General features: G+C 38.2%; 1 protein-coding gene across 1 annotated transcript in view; it reads right to left on the bottom strand.

Moving 5' to 3' along the window:
• LOC5566168 (titin) overlaps positions 1-19,360 on the bottom strand; it is a 676,879-nt gene that overhangs the window by 603,688 nt on the left and 53,831 nt on the right. Inside the window, exons 3-6 of the mRNA XM_021854618.1 lie at positions 10,549-10,663; positions 9,758-10,468; positions 9,434-9,662; positions 2,570-2,719 (exon numbers count right to left, since the gene is read on the bottom strand). Coding sequence (XP_021710310.1) covers positions 2,570-2,719; positions 9,434-9,662; positions 9,758-10,468; positions 10,549-10,663 — 1,205 coding nt within the window. The remainder of the gene's footprint in view (positions 1-2,569; positions 2,720-9,433; positions 9,663-9,757; positions 10,469-10,548; positions 10,664-19,360) is intronic.

Genomic DNA, 19,360 nt, shown 5'->3' with positions numbered 1-19,360 from the left:
AAATGCAAATGAAGTCACAGACAGAACATTCAAAAACAACCGTCACATTAAAAGACATAAAAACAAAATCAAAAGACCGAAAAAAATGTAACACCATTTACTTTTATAACTTTTTGCTTCCAGATGCTTCACTACTTTATCACATTCACCCTCATTCTCACAAACATCTCATGTCAAGACCTAACTATCAGGAATCTTCATAATGATTTGATAATGATGCAAAAAAACAGCCTATGTAGAATTCAGACAGGAAATATCCGAGTTGTACACCCGATCAACCTAACAGACAGAAATTACTATCAATCAACTCACAAATTTGGTGTATCGTAAACAAAATAATAACGCTTTATTTGAAATTAGTAAATACAAGATACGAGAATTGTACTCTAATTTTATGCAAATCAAACCAATATCGCACAAACGGTCCAAAAGATGGGACATCATCGGCACAGCGTGGAAGTGGATAGCGGGCAGCCCAGATGCTCAAGACCTACGGATAATCGACAGAAGCCTCAATGAACTTGTCAACGAAAATAATCATCAAGTAAAAATTAATCACCAAATCGGCAAAAGAATTTCGGAACTTACAACCACCATCAACGAACTAATCGAAAAACAACAAATCAATCAAATCATTCTCGATGAACTTGACGTCATCACCACCATACTGAACATAGATACACTCAACAAAATTCTAACAAGCGTTCAAGAAGCGATACTCTTCTAAAATGCACGTCACAAACAGCAGAATGTTATCTGGCAAAGAAATTCATCTGATCAAGGATATACTCAGAAATCAAGGAGTCCAGCTAGACATCCCGGAAGAAGCACTCAATTTTGTTACACCAAAAATGGCAACTAGCGAAAATACTTTACTCTACATATTACATGTTCCAGAATTGGAGACAGAAGAATCGACAATCATGCGAATCCACCCATTGAGTCAAAATGATTCGATTATTAAGACTTACCCTCAATTCCTTATCAAACAAGCAAAACAACTCTTCACCACTGCAAAACCAGACGACTACGTCCAAAGACACAGTTTTATCAAAGAATTCAAGGATCTGTGTATTTATCCACTCATCATGGGAACTGAGCCACAATGTCTAATGGAAATCAACGCAGAAACTACAACCAAACTAATAACCAATAACAAAATTCTTATCTCAAATGCAAAAAACCAAGAATTACGCTCAAATTGCGGTCCTAGCGACAGATACTTATCTGGAAATTTTATAGTATCGTTCTCAAATTGTACAATCGAATTTATGGACCAAAATTTCACATCTACCGAAAAAATAAGTGAAAGCGAGTCTATTCAAGGAGCATTACACAATCTGCAGATAAACAGCGAGATTTTGCAAAATCATGACGTTGCAAAAATAGAAAAAGCCACCCTTCTGAACAGACGCAAACTGGAAAAAGTATCTCTTCAACACGAAACCGACCAGATTTGGAAATGGAGTCTATTAGGAGGAACCGCTCTGATGTCGACTCTACTATTCTTCACCCTTTACCTTATCTTCATTCATTTAAGGTTTACCCACAAAAGGACATCGAGGAAAACCCACCAAAGGAAGCCTGAAACCAAATCACCAGGACATGGTAACCAGGAGCTGAGTATCGAGGACGACACTTCTTCACCCCCCGGAGGAGTCACGACATGAACCAGCCACCACAGGTGCAACGTCACATGCACCGTCATCACCTTTGGATCGGACCACTGCCACGTGCTATGCAACGTCAACACCTTTATGCCCAACAGCCGGAATTGCTAGGTCAGCAGTTCAATTCTACAAAACCACCGGACTGACCGTGACCGGTGTTCAGTTTATTTTTATCCGTGTTTCATTGCGTTTCGGCTTAAGTAATAAAGTGATTTAGTGAGGAAAATCAGTTAAGTGTTTTTTAAAAAGCCCGAACCGCCAGCAAACCCAGGATTATATATATACATATATATATATATATATATATATATATATATATATATTCATAATATATTCATTAACGCCAAAAAGGTCATCAATTATAAGTGTAGATTTGAGGTCCTTGATTCAAAGGAGTACTTAGACAATCTTAGATTGACGTTAAACCGACAACCCAACAAACAATTTAGCTGAATAAGAGTGGAACAAATTACCCTTGAGCATATTTCAGCTGAAGAAACAGTTACTCAGCAAAGAATGTTACTTGGGAACGTAATAGATCATACTTGTTTGATCTTACTTGAGCATGAATTACAATGATAAAACTCTCAATAAGCACTGCTTACATTCAAAGAATCTGAATACCAAGGATTACCAAGGAATTCGTGAGATCCAGAAGACATACCTTTTGAGATATTGTAGTTTGGTGTTATTGTTTTAGAGTTACTCTTGGTTTCAGAAAACCGTCTTGTGGCCAGACATGAACAACGCTCCCCTAATTCAGCAAACACCAGAATCACGCGATAAAATTTCTCCAGCATAAAAGTATATTTGCGTATATTTCTAAACATTCCCCAAGCAACTCCATTTATCTCGAACCAATAGAAGGTACAGTAACCAAAATTCGCTTAATCACTTACCTGGACTGTCATGGGGAATCGGCGCACAGAACGCGCTGGAACTGCCCGACGATGACGTGGATGGTGGATAGAAGCCCCTGGGTGGTCCCACCAGACCCAGAGGGGAGTCACATTGGGCCGGTTGACCAAACAACGGTGGCGTCGAGAGAGCTGTAATCAAGTGCAATGTATGGTGAATTAGTGCGATGAAGTGTATGAATCACTTTCGACAATGAACAGTTCAACCAGCGTTTTTTTCCTCCCTTCAATTAATGTATGCTCGGAGTCACCGACGTCGATAGGGTAATTAAATACAGTAAATTAAAAGAGCCCTTGTTGAGGTTTATGGAAATGACAGTTTTCCTGTCATGTCAACCGTCCACCCCTTGTTGTGGGGTTGTTGTTGTCACTCGACAGGATCAGAACCAACACTACTCTCTGATCAATAATTGATGTGTGCTCTACATTCTCGTCGTGACCCAGTGAAAGTGCAGCAGCAAACGCTTAATGAAATTTTCATTCACACGGAGAAAGTTGTTGCCAGTCATGTATGTCGGTACATAGCTATGTGTGGCACTTTGTACATTGTTTTACTTTAATTAATTTCATAAAGTGACACGAATCAACTCGAGTGTTCGATGTGAAAAGGGGAGCATGCTACTGGGAATTATGCAGCAGGGCTTCTTTGCACGCTAAGGACGTCAGTCCTGTGAAGCATGGGCGTAGCCAGGATTTCCGTAAAGGGAGGACAAGCGACCTCAAATATAACGCCGAAATAATCATTTTAGACACACTCTTGTATGATATTACTGAATTTTGCATGAACCGTGACACTGTGATGGATGACTGCTCTCCCTTTTAATTCACAATGTGCAAAACAGAATTTAAAAATAATATCAATTCATCAATTCTTTCAGGAATATATCGAAGAATGCTTCCAGAAATTCTTTTAGGCATTCCCCAGGTATTTGAGAACAGATCTTCTCAAAGTATTCTATTAAAATTTTGTATTGAATACACATCATGGATTTTTTTATCTCGCCAAAGGCGAAAAGCCACTTAAATAAAGATAAATAATAATAATGATAGATTTTTTTATCAATTTATTCAAAAGTACATGAAAAAACCGAATTTAGTTACCATTTCATTCCACTAGAGTTTGTATCCTTTGACAGATACGCGTATTTCGACCTCAACTGTAAGGCCGTCTTCAGTGTCGTGTACTAGACTCGACTTTAAAGAAGTTTTTTTAGATTCTATCAGAAATTACATCTGGGATCACTGTAGGTTCGTTAGGTGGTCGCCAAAGGTTTTTTAGGAAGCAAATCAAGTATTTCTTCCCAAACTATAGATGAATCAATATTATCTCGAGTTTCTCAATGAACTACATCAAACAACTTCTCACGACTCGAGATCGTCTTCAGAAATTTGTTTTAGAATTGTTTTAGACAGTCCGTCAGATACTCCTACAGTGATAGGATCAGGTTTTTTTTCTTCTAAAAATACCTCTTACAGTAATTTCTGATGTATTTATTAGCCAACTCTAAGCCGTAGTATTTAGAAAAAAAAATTCCACAATATTCTCTAAAAAAAATCTTGGAGGTTTTTGAATATGAGAAAACCTCCAAGAATTTTTTTAGAGAATATTGTTAGATGAATATCAGTAGTAAAACGTGAAGCAATCCCTATGGTTGAATTCCTTGTAGAATCACTTGAAAAGGCGTTGATGCATTTTTAGACGAATTCCTGTTTAAATTCTTTGAACAATAATGAAAAATTATACAGCAATGTCTAGGGAAATTTCATTCATTCCATATGAAGAGATGGTATGCTTGAAAAAATGTACAGTAGAAATTGAGTTGCGAATTACTGAAGAAATGCCTAGGATAATAGTTGAGAGCTAGTTTAAATATATCACTGAAAGTATCTCTGGAGTTATTGTTGGAGGAAATTAAAAAAAAAAAATACATGAAAAACTAATGTAGAATATCTGCCCTGAACAAGGTCTGGATCGATAATATTTGAAGGAATGACGGAAAATACGGTTTGTTTTTCTAAAAAATTGACAAATTTAAGAGTTGCTAAAAGAAGAACTGTTGAACGATTATATTTAACTCTATTTCATTTATTTGCAGTATGTCATTTTAAATTTATTATGGATTTTTTGCATGTTTCCTTGTGAAAATTCCCGGACTTCAATCATTTTTATTATTCTGAGGTAAATTTTGATACAGATGTTTCGTAAAATAGTTATATTTCAATATTACAACAAATAATGCAAAAAAATAGCCCAAATACCTAATTGGAATACATTTTCCTGAAATCATTCAAAAGCACTTGATTTAGTCGGAATTAATAACGATCACCTCATTAAGATTTTTCAGATAAGAATTTCATGGGGGGATTTTCCAATTTCCAATTGCTGCATTACTCAAAATATTGATTCCATGTACAAAATAAAACAGTTTAGCGAGGAATTGAAAAAAATATTGGACTTTTCAGGAACTATTTGGATTCCTAGACGAAATCGAAAAAGAATTCTTAATGAAATTGTAGGTTATGTAGAAGCATTGCTGTAAGACTCATTTATAGAATGTTAAGATGAACACTTGAAGAAATTGAAAAAAAATCCAATATACAGGGAGCCGGATCCTTTTCTTGTCATTTTTGATTCACTTCGGCTGTGGGGACTTTTGAAAGCCACAGAGCTCATATTTGACCACAATATGCGTTCAATAATATCATATTGAAGTGCTCCTTATTGCGAAGTTTCAGACGATTCGGACGAGAAAAACCCCCCATGTCAATCATGGAAGTGCCCAAGTAGCTCTGCACCATACCATGTAAGAGTTCCTGGAACAAATTATATTGAAATTTCTAGTAGTTTTTAGAGAAAATCTCCATCAGGATTTCGTAGTATATCATTAAAAAAAACATTTAGAAAATGATTTTTTTGGAAAAAAATTTCAGTTTAATTAGGAAGAATTTATATAAGAATTTTTCTTCCTTTCTAATAGAAAATACCTGGGGGCAGAGAATTCACAGGTGATGTTCAGACATAAGATACATTTTTGTACTATAGATTATAGACTAGTTTTTGTAGCAAATCAAATGATGTTTATCTCATCGGTCAGGGAGGAGCATTGGCCCCTGGCTAGGCCCATGATGTGAAGGAAGATACCACAAAGTTTGTATGCGCAAATTGCGAGGGCAATCATAGGTCTAACTTCTGAGATTCCGCGCAAACAATTCGTTGAGGCTCGTACCAGGCAGATAGACGGCAATGTTTTTCGTAGCCGAAATTCTCCAGGCTGAATCTCCAACAATGCAAATTTTTCAGTTAACGAACGATTGCTTAATAATAATACCCTTCAGGTAAATTATAATCATGCACATCCACAAGCTAATATTTTTTCCGTCAGGTAGCCGAATCTTTTAATTTCGAATGGATTTACTCCAAGAAACTCCTATGCCAATATTATAGCAGTAATTTTTAATTCCTCCTTTTCAAATTGATTTCGTACGGTTCACTGTTCTAATTGTTTGAAATCGAATGGAATAAACCCTGCCTCCACAGGCAACTCCTGTCCCGTCTCTTCCTCAACGGATAATCCCAACAAAAAATCATCATAATATGTACCTACTTCTAGTTAAATGTCTCCCATTAGTTTTGATTGTGCAACTGAACAATTAAATCAAATGATTGGTGTTGGTGTAAAATCAACTAAAAAAAAAGGTTATCGGATTACGTTTTTCTAATGAATCCAAATATTTTTTTTTGAATGTATTCAATTGAAATGCTCGTTCTTTGAATGGTAAAAAGGACGTACTGTATAATTTTCTAACAGCCAATATAGCAGTTATTACTGAAACTTATTTGAAACCTGGATCCAAACTTAAGAGAGATTCAAACTTTTTTGTTTATCGTTATGATCGACTGGATGTAGCATGTGGTGGAATTGCTATCATCATTCATAGAAGTATAAAACACTATTATTTTTCGTCATTTAAAACCAAAGATTTTGAAGCTTTGGGTGTTTCTGATGAAACACAACTTGGTAGATATGCTTTCATAGCTGCTTATTCACCTTTCAATGGTCTGGGCAGCAAGTTGATTTGCTTCAAACTGAGTTGCGGAAATTGACTCGCAATAAGTCAAAAATTTTTGTCATTGATGACTTTAATGCCAAACATCAGTCATGGAATAATTCTCAAAGTAATTCCAACGGCAGAATTTTATTTGATGAGTGCTCATCAGGATATTTCTCAATTCAAAACCTTGATAGCCCTACATGTTTTTCCTCTCCTAGAAACCCTTCTACAATCGATTTGATCTTAACAGACTCTAGTCATCTTTGTAGCCAACTGGTCACTCATGCTGATTTTGATTCTGATCATGTCCCTTTTACATTTCAAATATCCCAAGAAGCGATTCTCAATCCTATCAGCTCCACTTTCCACAGCAGCTGACTGGAATATATATGAAACATATATTGACTCTAATCTTGATGTTAACATTTCTTAACAAACAAAACTTGATATTGACAATGCTCTTGAAACTTTAACAAATTCCATTGTTGAAGCCAGGCGCATTACAATTGTGAAGTAAAATTTGAATCCGTGATTATAGACAATGATCTTAAACTCTTGATCCGTCTTAAAAACGTGAGGAGATGGCAATTTCAACGCACTCGAGATCCTACTATGAAAATTATATGGCAGGATTTGCAGAAAGAAATCAAGAAACGTTTTGCACAATTAAGAAACAAAATTTTTGAAAATAAGATTTCTCAATTGGACCCTGGCTCTAAGCCCTTTTGAAAATTATCTAAAATTTTGAAAAAAACCTCAGAAGTCAATACCGGCATTGAAAGAGGAAAACAAATTATTACCAACTAATTACGAAAAAGCTAAAAAACTTGCTATGCAATTTGAAAGTGCGCACAATTTTAATTTAGGACTTACTAGTCCAATTGAAAATCGAGTTACTCAGGACTTCGAAAATATTCTCAATCAAGAAAACGTTCTCGAAAATACCTGTGAGACTGATTTGGAAGAAGTGAGAACTATTATTAAAAAATTCAAAAATATGAAAACTCCTGGCGATGATGGAATTTTCTACATCCTCATCAAGAAACTTCCAAAAAGTAGCTTATCATTTTTAGTTGATATATTTAACAAATGTTTTCAATTAGCATATTTTCCTGACAAATGGAAAAATGCTATTGTTGTTCCAATTTTGAAACCAGACAAAAATCCTGCTTAAGCTTCTAGCTATCGTCCAATCAGTTTGCTTTCCTCCATCAGTAAACTTTTTGAAAAGGTTATTTTGAACAGAGTGATGGCCCACATCAACGAAAAATCAATTTTTGCCAATGAACAGTTCGGATTGTGCCATGGACATTCGACCAATCATCAACTTTTACGTGTAACAAATTTGATCCGTTCCAACAAATCTGAAGGCTATTCTACTGGTCTTGCTCTTCTAGACATAGAAAAAGCATTCGACAGTGTTTGGCATGAAGGTTTGATCGTAAAATTAAAAAACTTTAATTTTCCAACATACATTGTTAGATTAATTCAAAGTTATCTGTCAAATCGTCCACTTCATGTTAATTATCAGAACTCCAGGTCTGAAAGAGTTCCTGTTACCTAAGGGATGTCAAAAGTTCTTGTTTGCGGATGACACTGGCCTCTCCGTCAATGGACGAAGTCATCTGTAGTCGATTGCAAAAAAGTGTGGAATACTTGCAAAAATGGAAAATTTCTCCTAATGCTTCCAAAACTCAACTAATAAGTAGATGAAAAAACCGAATTTAGTACTACACCATTTAATTCCACTAGAGTTTGTATCCTTTGACAGATACGCGTATTTCGACCTCAACTGTAAGGCCGTCTTCAGTGTCGTGTACTAGACTCGAGTCGAGTCTAGTACACGACACTGAAGACGGCCTTACAGTTGAGGTCGAAATAGTACTAAATTCGGTTTTTTCATCTACTTATAGGTATTCTACTAAACAGCTCGAAGATTTATTATCATCAACTAATAATATTCCCACATAAACCAAAAGCTCTTTATTTGAAACCTTCAAGTAGACATGTTGTCACAATGAGAGGGGTTCCAATAAATTGGTCAGATGTAGTTAAGTATCTGGGGCTCATGCTAGATAAGAATTAAACTTTCAAACATCACATTGAGGGCATTCAAGCCAAATGTAATAAATATGTAAAATGTCTCTATCCCCTTTTGAATAGAAAATCAAAGCTTTGTCTCAAAAACAAGCTTCGAACAAATTTTCAGGCCAGCCATGTTCTGTACCAATATGGACTAGCTGTTGTAATACCAGGAAGAACGCTCTGCCGAGGATTCAAAATAAAATTTTGAACATGATTCTGTAGCTTCCTCCTTGGTATAGTACTAATGATTTACATAAAATTTCCAATGTTGAAACATTCGATCAAATGTCAAAATTATTAATAATTTTAGACATAAATCGTTGCATTCATCTATTACGACGATAAATGCGTTATATATCTAGGTTAAGTTGATTGAAAGTCTTTTTTTTTCTCTCTTATAAACAGGTGAAAACAACTCACCTTTTAAAATTATAAACTGGAACGGCAAATGAAATGTATTATGTTTTAACAATTATTATTAAATGCTTATTTTAGCTTTACCAAGACGGGATGATATTGTTATCTAACACAGAACACCTAGATATAACAAATAAAAATAAATCAAAACTCAAAACAAATACCAAAATATTTCATCTGTTCTATATTTTGTATGAGAATCGTAACCCGATCGATTTGCTCCCTCCGAGAAAAACAAATTCGAATCAATACCACCGTTTCAAATGACGCGGCACCATAACAATGACTCACCTTGATCGTTGGGTGGCCGCATGCTGGAGAGGGCCGTCAGCGGCGTGTAGGATTTCGGGGGTGCCTCACCTGGACGTACCAACCGTTCCTCGGTGACGCTCTGCTGCACACGGTACTGCATCTTGCAGTACGCTTCCTGGTTTGCCCCCAGGCTGGAATTAACGTACACCCCGGTAATGGTTACCTCGGTGTCTTGTGCGATGACGACGTTGCTCGAAACCGGACGGGGCTTCGCGATGGAAAGAAGAAAAAAGAAACAAAAGAACATAATTGTTCATTTGACCCGATTACGAGCGCATTTTGACACCTTGCTTTGGGACTTACCTCTTCAAGCTCGCGCTTAACCTCCGTGGTGTCGTCTTTCTTGTCACGCATCGGTTCCGTTTTGACCGTTAGCAAAACTTCTACGTCTTTCTCCTTCTCTTTCTCCTTGTCCTTCTCTGCATCTTTATTTTTCTCCTTTTCTTTCGGTTTATCTTTCTGGGCGACCTTATCGGTGTCCCCCAACGGGTCTTGTTCTTCATCGGCCTTTGAATCTTTCACCGCCGCTTTTGAAGACTTCTTATCATCCGCTTTAGCAGACTCCTTGTCTTTAGCTTCCTTCTGCTCCTTGACCTTCTTCGCCTTGGGCTTCTCGGCAGGACTGTCCGAGTCGGAGTCCGTGTTACGATACAAGATCCGCTGAACTTCATAAGTGGCGGCCAACATTGCCGTGGCGTTCAAGCTCGCCATTCGCTTCTTGCCCAAGACTTCCACCACTTCTTTCTTCTCTTTGGGTTCCCGTTTACGCTTTTTCGGTTCGTCAGATTTCGGCTTGATCGGTACTTTTTCGGAACTTGCGGTTGAGGAACTGGAATCCTCGTCATGCTGCTTTTCCGCATCGGACATCAACGCTTTGATCTCTTTCTTGATCTTCTTCGCCGGAGGTTTGGGCTTATCTGGCTTTTCAGTCTTTTCAGCTTTAGCTTTGGGTTTGACCTTCTTGACGATTTTGCGTTTGACTTTGCGCTTCTTGACCGGGTCGGTGTCCTTGCCCTACATACAACAAGTTTATTTTGTTTTAGATAAATATACAAAACCACTGAAAAGATTAAATCGGTTGAAGGTGAACTTACCTGTGCGTATGTTTCGTCAGAATCTGGAAGGACGTCTCCTTCGGATTCCATGCTCGAGGCATTTGGATCCCAGTGCTTGCCAACACCTCGAAGACCAGGAACGCATCGGAGAGTTCTGCGGATGGAGAAAAGAACATGGTTTTGGATCATATCTAACGGTTGGACATTGTGTTAGTTCTACATAAAGGAATAAACATTGATTACATTGCGCATATGATTGGAACTGTCTCCCTACCTCATTATAACTTCTATATAAGACCATTCCACGCCTTCTTACATCAAATAAATCGAAAGCAAACATTATATTGTTAACCTTTCGGTCGTCGCGCGAAGTTTTGTAACGCGAGTAGTCGCGCGTTGTACTTTGTACAACACCCTTGGTTTTGCGAATATCCCAGGAGTCTGACCACTTAGAAAGATGACGTCTTCGGCAAAATTGTTCAGTAGCTTAAGGGCTATCATTGTTTCAGCCAAGAAATTCGGGATTTTGCCACTAGGCACTTTATTCCTATAAGTTCGAGATTTTGTAAAATAATGATAGTCTTCTGAACAACTTTGCCGAAGGAGCCTGCCTAAAAAGGCAAGATCCTGCAGTATCCACAAAACTAAAATGTCATGCTCACTAGCGCCGCCTAAAGGCAAAATATCCTATTTCTTGGCTCAAATAATGATAGCCCTTGAGCTACTGAACTACTTTGCGGAAGACACTATCTTTCTAAGTGGTCAGGCTCCTGAGATATCTGCAAACAAAAGTTTCATGCTCACTAGCGCTGCCTAGCCGCAAAACTTTGAATTAACTAGCTCGAAAAAAGATAGTCCTTAACTTACTAAACAACTTTGCCGAAGACGACATCCTTCTAAATGATCAGGATCCTGAAAAATCTGCAAAACAAAAGTAAAACTTCCAAGCCCACTAGTGCCATCTAGCGGTCAAATTCCGAATTAAATGAGGTATCATCAGATAGCGCTTCACCTCCAGAACAACTTTACTAAAGACCCCAAGTTTCTATATTATCTGGATTTTGAGATATGACGATTTCAAACTGTGGTTTCCTCAAACCGTACATAGTGCGTTAATTATAATGCGACTTCCATGTACATTTGTTGATTTTACCGTATTATAAAGGGCCATACTGTAAACTAAAACTATCGAGTATTGTTCTTAAGAAGATTCTTGAGGAATACATTTTAGTTTGGTGTCGATATATATCTTGGTTGCAAAATGATAGCATATAAATCCCAACTGTTGTACAAAGTACAACAGCGCGACAGCCCGAAGGTTAATAAATTTTCGAGCTGTTTAGTGGAATGCCTATTAGGCCGGAACAAATTTGAAATTTTACTTTTGTCAGCCCCCCCCCCCCCCTTCAAATTTTCCAAAAAGTCAGAGGGGGGAAATAAATAAAATGTCTTATTTTCAGTATTGGTTTTCATTTTTTGTGTGTTTTTAGCTAGTTTCGTAATTCGTCCTTACGATATTACATGATATAACAGGTGTTATTGGATTATGAGTCCTAAATCTGTTCGTTAATGCTAATAGGTGTGGGATTTATTAAACGTTTCTTCTTATTGAATCAAGTTTACGCAATATTTATTGTAACAGTGTAGCCTTTGAGAATAGAATATTGTAGTACTTTCCATGAACTTTCAATGAACAATCAATTTGTCAAATTAATTCAGTAATTGGCTCTTAAAATTTATTTAAATACATGTTTTCCTAGTAGATTTTCCTTCTTCTGGATGTTTAAATATTGAAAGCGTAATCATCATCCACAAGCTGCGTATGAAATATCCTTGTCCTTGTCTTCATTGTGTTTGAGTAAACTTTATGATTCTATTTTTTTCGAAAATCAGGAAAACCCGCGAAATTCGTTTGATCGTTTTAATTCATATGAAAACGCACTAGTTTTCAGTTTCTTGCCTATGAAAGTGGTTTATTTATTTTGGAGTCAAGGTTCCTCCAACAATTTTCATATATTTCAGTTAATCTTGAACTTCTTCTGATTGCTTGTTTTGTTTTAATTTTAAATTGCCACTCTGGTAATAAACCTATTATCTTGATCCGTAAAATAAATATTACAATTATTAATACACCGCTGAGTTTACATATTTAAAATGTATTTTCATTGAGAACATATACTATAGTGCGAAATTGGACCAAAAGTATAGGGCCACGGCAAAGCCGACAAATTTTAGTTTCATCACCTTCATTACCCGTGAAATTTCAAGAATTATACAAGTCGGACTCGATTATTAGGAGTATCGATTATTTTTTTCGCTCTGGATAATCGAATCATTCTGATAATCGAATCACTAAGAAATATATTGAAATCTTCGATAGAAAAACATAAATATTATATTTTTTTGTTGTTTTATTTGTATGGTGCGGTGGCGTAGCTAGAAATTATTTCCAGGAACAGTAGGGGTCTTTACAAGAAAACAAAATTTTTGACCAGCATACACAAAAAATAAACACTTTTTCAAACTCCCCTTTTCTAAAATACGTTCAAAACTGCAAAATCATTCATATTGTATATTGCAATACCAAATTATCTGAGATTCATGCATAAAAACTGAAACACAAGAACATCAAAAAACAAATTCCGGACAATCGAGTCCAAAATTCCGGATAATCGAATCCCGGATAATCGAGTCCGACCTGTACTTCAAATTTCCATTGTCCCTACTTTTAAGTAATTATCCTATGCATAGGCGCTAAGATATGCAAAGAACATGGCACAAGAGGGCATCGAAGGGCATTTCACAGAGCCAATTTTCTTCAAATTTATTCAAATCTAGTGGAATATATTTGCAAACAAAATGTTACATATATGTTAAATCGAATTAATATAATGTAAATTCAATTCAAAGTGCAACATTTCTGCAATGTTCCTAAAATTCTGATTAGCTTAAATCCAATTTAAAAGTTTAATATTTTCTCTCACCAAAACTCAAGAAAAAAGACGGCAAAAAACCTGAGATTGTTGTTACGAAATATCAAATAATGTTAGGCAAGATAAACAAATTGACATGATTATTGTTCAAAACATTTTGGTTTGACGGTTATATGTGGTAAAAACATGCAAAACCATGCATATGAGTATAAAATAATGCTAAATTCATCTGAATTTCCATTTTATTATTTATTGCCCTCCCCCCCCTCGACACATTTTGATGGAAGGTGACAAAAGAAGATTTTAAGATTTGTTCCGGCCTTAGTAGATGAAAACCCCGAATTTAGTACTTAACCATTTACTTCCACTAGAGTTTGTATCCTTTGACAGATACGCGTATTTCGACCTCAACTGTAAGGCCGTCTTCAGTGTCTTGTACTAGACTCGACTAGACCTCGACACTGAAGACGGCTTTACAGTTGAGGTCGAATTACACGTATCTGTCAAAGGATTCAAACTCTAGTGGAATTTAATGGTATAGTACTAAATTCGAATTTTCATCTACCCATTATTTTTGTACATTCTACAGGACATAGGACAAAACATCTATGACAATATGTCCTATGACTTATGTACTGAATTGACTTCAAAATGTTGTTTATGGTAGAGTAAGGTTGGGCAAAAGTTCGACCTTAGTTGAATAATCAATATTTCCAGGAAAGAATAAATACCACACAGTGAACCTTTGACATACAGTATTGGACAAAACATTTGCAACTTTTTCGATTTTCCATACAAAATGACCAACTTTGGTAAGCTAGATCTCAGTTATTTATCGTCCGATTTGAATGAAATTTTGACAGAACATTAGATATAACTTGAATTTTAACATATATTTTTGAGTGATTTTTCCAATCACGTGTTTATAAATTATAACGGTTTATCTAAAGTGTAATTTTTAACGAAAAATTCAAAACTATTTATCTCGAAATCTGATAGCCCTACACAAAAACTGTCTTCAGCAAACTTGTTCACATCGTTAAAATCTACAACTTTGCTGAATATGCCATGAAGCTATTCCTTCAATATGTTTAGTTATGTCATTTATAAAAAATCGTCAAAAAATTGATTTTAGTCAAACCGTTACTGCTTTTGAACTTGTGATTGGAAAAATTACTCAAAAATATATGTTGAAATTCAAGTTATGTCTGATGTTCTGTCAAAATTTCATTCAAATCGATTCATAAATAACTGAGATATAGCTTACCAAAGTTGGTCATTTTGTATGGAAAACCGAAAAAGTTGCAAATGTTTTGTCCAATACTGTACCTATTGACTACAATTTTACTGAACAAACTCGTGCCTAGATCAGGCATTGCAGAATTCGTTCTCATTTTATTTTGAAGCTCGATAAAAGCAAGCGAAGAAAAAGACCCTATCCAAGATCCATGCTCGGCAATGATTCGAAAGTTGTAACATGGAAACGAGAGTCCTAAAGAGAGAGCGACGATAAAACCCATTGCTTTCGCTCTTTTATCATTGGGGGTAGGTATTTTACTTCCCTCGAGTGATATACAATCACCGAACTTCCTATGGAAATAGTGTCCCCCAGGTTTGGAGCTTGTTAAGATAAGTTTTATCATGCACTGTTATCCCCCTTTCAAAATCAGAGATGTACCGGAAGATGATAAACAAACTCTCACGATGTGTTGCGGATCATGATTGTTACAGAGAGCAATAAATGAGAGATATTCTCAATTTTCTCAGAATTCAACCCCTGATCTAAACAGATTTAGCTACAACTGTTTTAAAAATGATTGTCTTAAACGAACTTTTGTCCCACAGATGAGGCCAAAGTTCCAATCTAGTGTAGGGCAACAGTTGAATGACTGAAACACAAGATATGGATTCTTTTAGGACAGGCATACTTTATGCCAGCGACAAACTTATTTTTGCATGAAAATATGTTTTTGGCAAAGTAAGCAAAAACGTAAAATTTTGGTGATTTTGTTCGCATGATCACACAAATTTCGCTAAATTTAGAAATGATATGTGGATTTTAGGCAATTTGCATTTTTTTCCACGAGTTAATACATGCCTCGAATTTTTCCTCCACTGATTCGAACTTTTGCCTCACTATGGCCTAAAGTGGTTTCCGAATATCTAACATTTTGAACAAAATCAGAAAACCTCGAGAGTGGTCCGACCAGGAACTCCCGACTTATCGATTAAGAAGCAGGCTAAGCCAGTTTTTACTGCTTGTTAGTGGTGAGCAAAAACTGAAACAAAAGAAGCTCATGCCTGCCAGAGCAACTGTGAATTCCCAAAAAATCGATTACAATAATGGTATTTCACAGGGTTATAGTAAATTTGTTTGTTTCATGGATTTTTTTCCGGTAAAATAGTAGATTTAATAGGAAAATTTTTATTTTTGTTGATCACAGTTCAAAATCGATGATTTTTCACTGCGATTTATTCAAGTGTGTAATATAGCTAAAAAGCATGCAAATTAGGGTTCTTCGAAATTTTCGAATACAGTAAATTATACTAGTTTCTGTGACTTTGAAGATAGGCAGAACCTCATCAAGAAATGGACGACCAGGTGGACCCAGGAAGGCACGGTAAATGGCTAGGCATGGCGTACCATTGGTACCTCACGTACCTGCAGGAATAAAAAAGACCCTTTTGTGTGGTCCTAAGCCTCTTGCCCAGCAACTTTTATCCCTACCTCCTCGCGGTACTGCCCGGAGTACGAGTAACCTTAGGGAAGCCACGACGTCAAAATCATCATAGGAGATCTAAACGCTCAGGTTGGCCAGGAGGAGGAATTCAGACCGACGATTGGAAATTTCAGCGCCCACCGGCTGACGAACGAGAACGGCCTACGACTAATTGATTTTGCCGCCTCCAAGAATATGGCCATTCGTAGCACCTACTTCCAGCACAGCCTTCCATACCGATACACCTGGAGATCACCACAGCAGACAGAATCGCAAATCGACCACGTTCTGATTGATGGTCGGCACTTCTCCGACATTATCGACTTCAGGACCTATCGTGGCACTAACTCTCCGCAGCACCTCGAGGCTGCATTACCGGAAGAGGTTGAGCTGGACGAAGCTGGAGAACAGTAAAAGCAGCCATCAACGATGCAGCTGAGAGCAACGTCGGGTACGTGGGACGGAGTCGACGGAACGATTGGTTCGACGAGGAGTGTCAGGAGGTTTTAGAGGAGAAGAATGCAGCGCGGGTGGTCATGCTGCAGCAAGGGACCCGGCAGAACGTGGAACGCTATTAACGGAAACGGCAACAGCAGACCCGCCTCTTTCGGGAGAAAAAACGCCGCCTGGAGGAGACGGAGTGCGAGGAGATGGAACAGCTGTGCCGGTCTCAAGAAACGCGTAAGTTCTATCAGAAGCCCAACGCATCCCACAACGGCTTCGTGTCGCGAATCGAGATATGCAGGAATAAGGATGGAAGCATTTTGACCGACGAGCGTGAGGTGATCGAAAGGTGGAAGCAGCACTTCGACGAGCACCTGAATGGCGCTGAGAGCACAGGCAATGAAGGACGAAACAACGGAGGAAATGCCTTCGTCAGTATTGCGGACGATGAAAATCAACCAGCCTCCACTTTGAGGGCTACAATCCTCGTAGAACCAATCTTTCCGTCGACTCCGTTCAACGTTCCCGAAAATGTTCTCGCATGCGACGTTGATGGCTGCTTTTATTGTACTCCAGCAGTCCTCGAGAGCGGTTTCGGCGAGCGGAGCCTCTTCCGGCAACGTTTGTTCGAGATGCTGGGCGTATGCTGTGATGATATCCGGCTGCTTCAATCGCTTAAGGCATACCAAGGCGGGCGTTGGTACCGTAGGTTGTCAACGACTGTGAGTTTTGGGCGCAGCTTTACCATTACCAGGTTGTGGTCAGAGTCGATGTTAGCGCCACGATAGATGCCATTCACCAGCTCAAGAGCAATAAAGTTGCTAGTAAGGATGGTATCGGAGCTGAACTCATAAAAATGGGCCCGAAGAGACTTGCCATTTGTCTGTATTAGCTGATAGACACAATCTGGGAAATGGAACAGCTACCGGAGGAGTGGAAGGAAGGGTTAATATGCCCCATCTACAAGAAAGGCGACAAGTTAGATTGTGAGAACTTTCGAGCGATCACCATTCTAAATGCGGCCTACAAAGTATTATCCCATATCATCTTTCGTCGTCTGTAACCTATAGTAAACGAGTTCGTGGGAAATTATCAAGATGACGGCCGATCGACAACGGACCAGATCTTTACTGTACGGCAAATCCTCCAAAAATGTCGTGAGTACCAGGTCCCGACGTATCACCTTTTTCATTGATTTCAAGGCGGCATCCCGAGCAGAAGAAAATAACTACTGAATACCAAATTGAGGTATTCCATACCAGACAATTTCCAATACTTACAACCTGAATGAGGTATGAATGAGCCCTGCATAAGAGGTAAAATACCTCAAATAATACCTCATGCATATTCTACAAATACCAAGCTGATAACTAGATCAGGTATTGTAATACCTAAATAATACTTGATGGATTTTCATATAAAAGTGAAAATTTTTCAATACCTCCAGCAGTCCTCAATAGCTATCGAATACCAAAATGAAGTATTTTTAATTGTTTTCCAAATACCATTATAATACCAAAATGAGGTATTGACAACTGAATAATACCTAATTATGGTATGATACCAAAATATGGTATGCATAAGTTATTGGGGAGTTATTTGTTCCTCCTTGGGATACGATAGTATCGATCGCAAAAAGCTATGGAAAATCATGGACGAGAACAGCTTTCCCGGGAAGCTCACGAAACTGATAAGAGCGACGATGGATGGTGTGCAAAATTGTGTGAAGGTTTCAGGCGAACACTCCAGCTCGTTTGGATCCCGCCGGGGACAACGACAAAATGATGGGCTTTCGTGCCTGTTGTTCAATATTGCGCTAGAAGGTGTTATGCAGAGAGCCGGGCTCAACAGCTGGGGTACGATTTTTACGAAATCCAGTCAATTTATTTGCTTCGCGGATGATATGTTCATTGTCGGCCGAACATTTGAAAAGGTGGCAGATCTGTACACCCACCTGACACTCGAGGCAGCAAAAGTTGGACTGATGGTGAATGCGACCAAGCCAAAGTACATGTTAGCTGGTGGGGCCGAGCGCGACAGGGCTCGCCTAGGTAGCAGGATTACGATTAACGGGGATACGTTCGAGGTGGTCGACGAGTTCATCTACCTCGGATCCTTGCTAACGGCTGACAATAACGTTAGTCGTAAAATACGGAGGCGCATCATCAGTGGAAGTCGGGCTTACTATGGCCTCCACGAGAAGCTGCAGTCAAAAATGATTCGAGGAGCACTTGCAAGCACTTATAGTCTTCGAACGTCGGGTGCTTGGGACGATCTCTGACGGTGTGCAGGAAAACGGTTTGTGGTAGCGAATGATGAACCACGAGCTCACCCAACTCTATGGCGAACCCAGTATCCAGAAGGTGGCCAAAGCTGGAAGTATTCGATGAGCAGGAATGTTGCATGAATGCCGGACAACAACCCTGCAAAGATGGTATTCGCGTCGGATGCGGTTGGTACAAGAAGGCGTGGAGCGCAGCGTGCTAGGTAGCCGGATCAAATGCGCATCGATTTGGCGATCGTGGGGCAGAACCGAGGATGGAGAGGTGTTAACTAAATAAATATGGATCCAGGAAGCAAACGAGACACCAAAGGTATAGTCGCCACTCCCAGGGAGAATGAGTGAATTGTCGTAGGCTGAAAAGAGAAGAAAAATACCAGCAAAAGTGGAAGTGGAAGTTACGATGCTATGATTTACGCAGTGCTTTCCAAGGGTGTCAGAGAGATCCCAGAGTTAAGAGATTTGGTCGAGAA

The sequence above is a fragment of the Aedes aegypti genome, chromosome 3 (assembly GCF_002204515.2).
Source record: "Aedes aegypti strain LVP_AGWG chromosome 3, AaegL5.0 Primary Assembly, whole genome shotgun sequence".
NCBI classification, from domain to species: Eukaryota; Metazoa; Arthropoda; class Insecta; order Diptera; family Culicidae; genus Aedes; species Aedes aegypti.
This window is presented reverse-complemented; position numbering and strand designations above follow the sequence as displayed.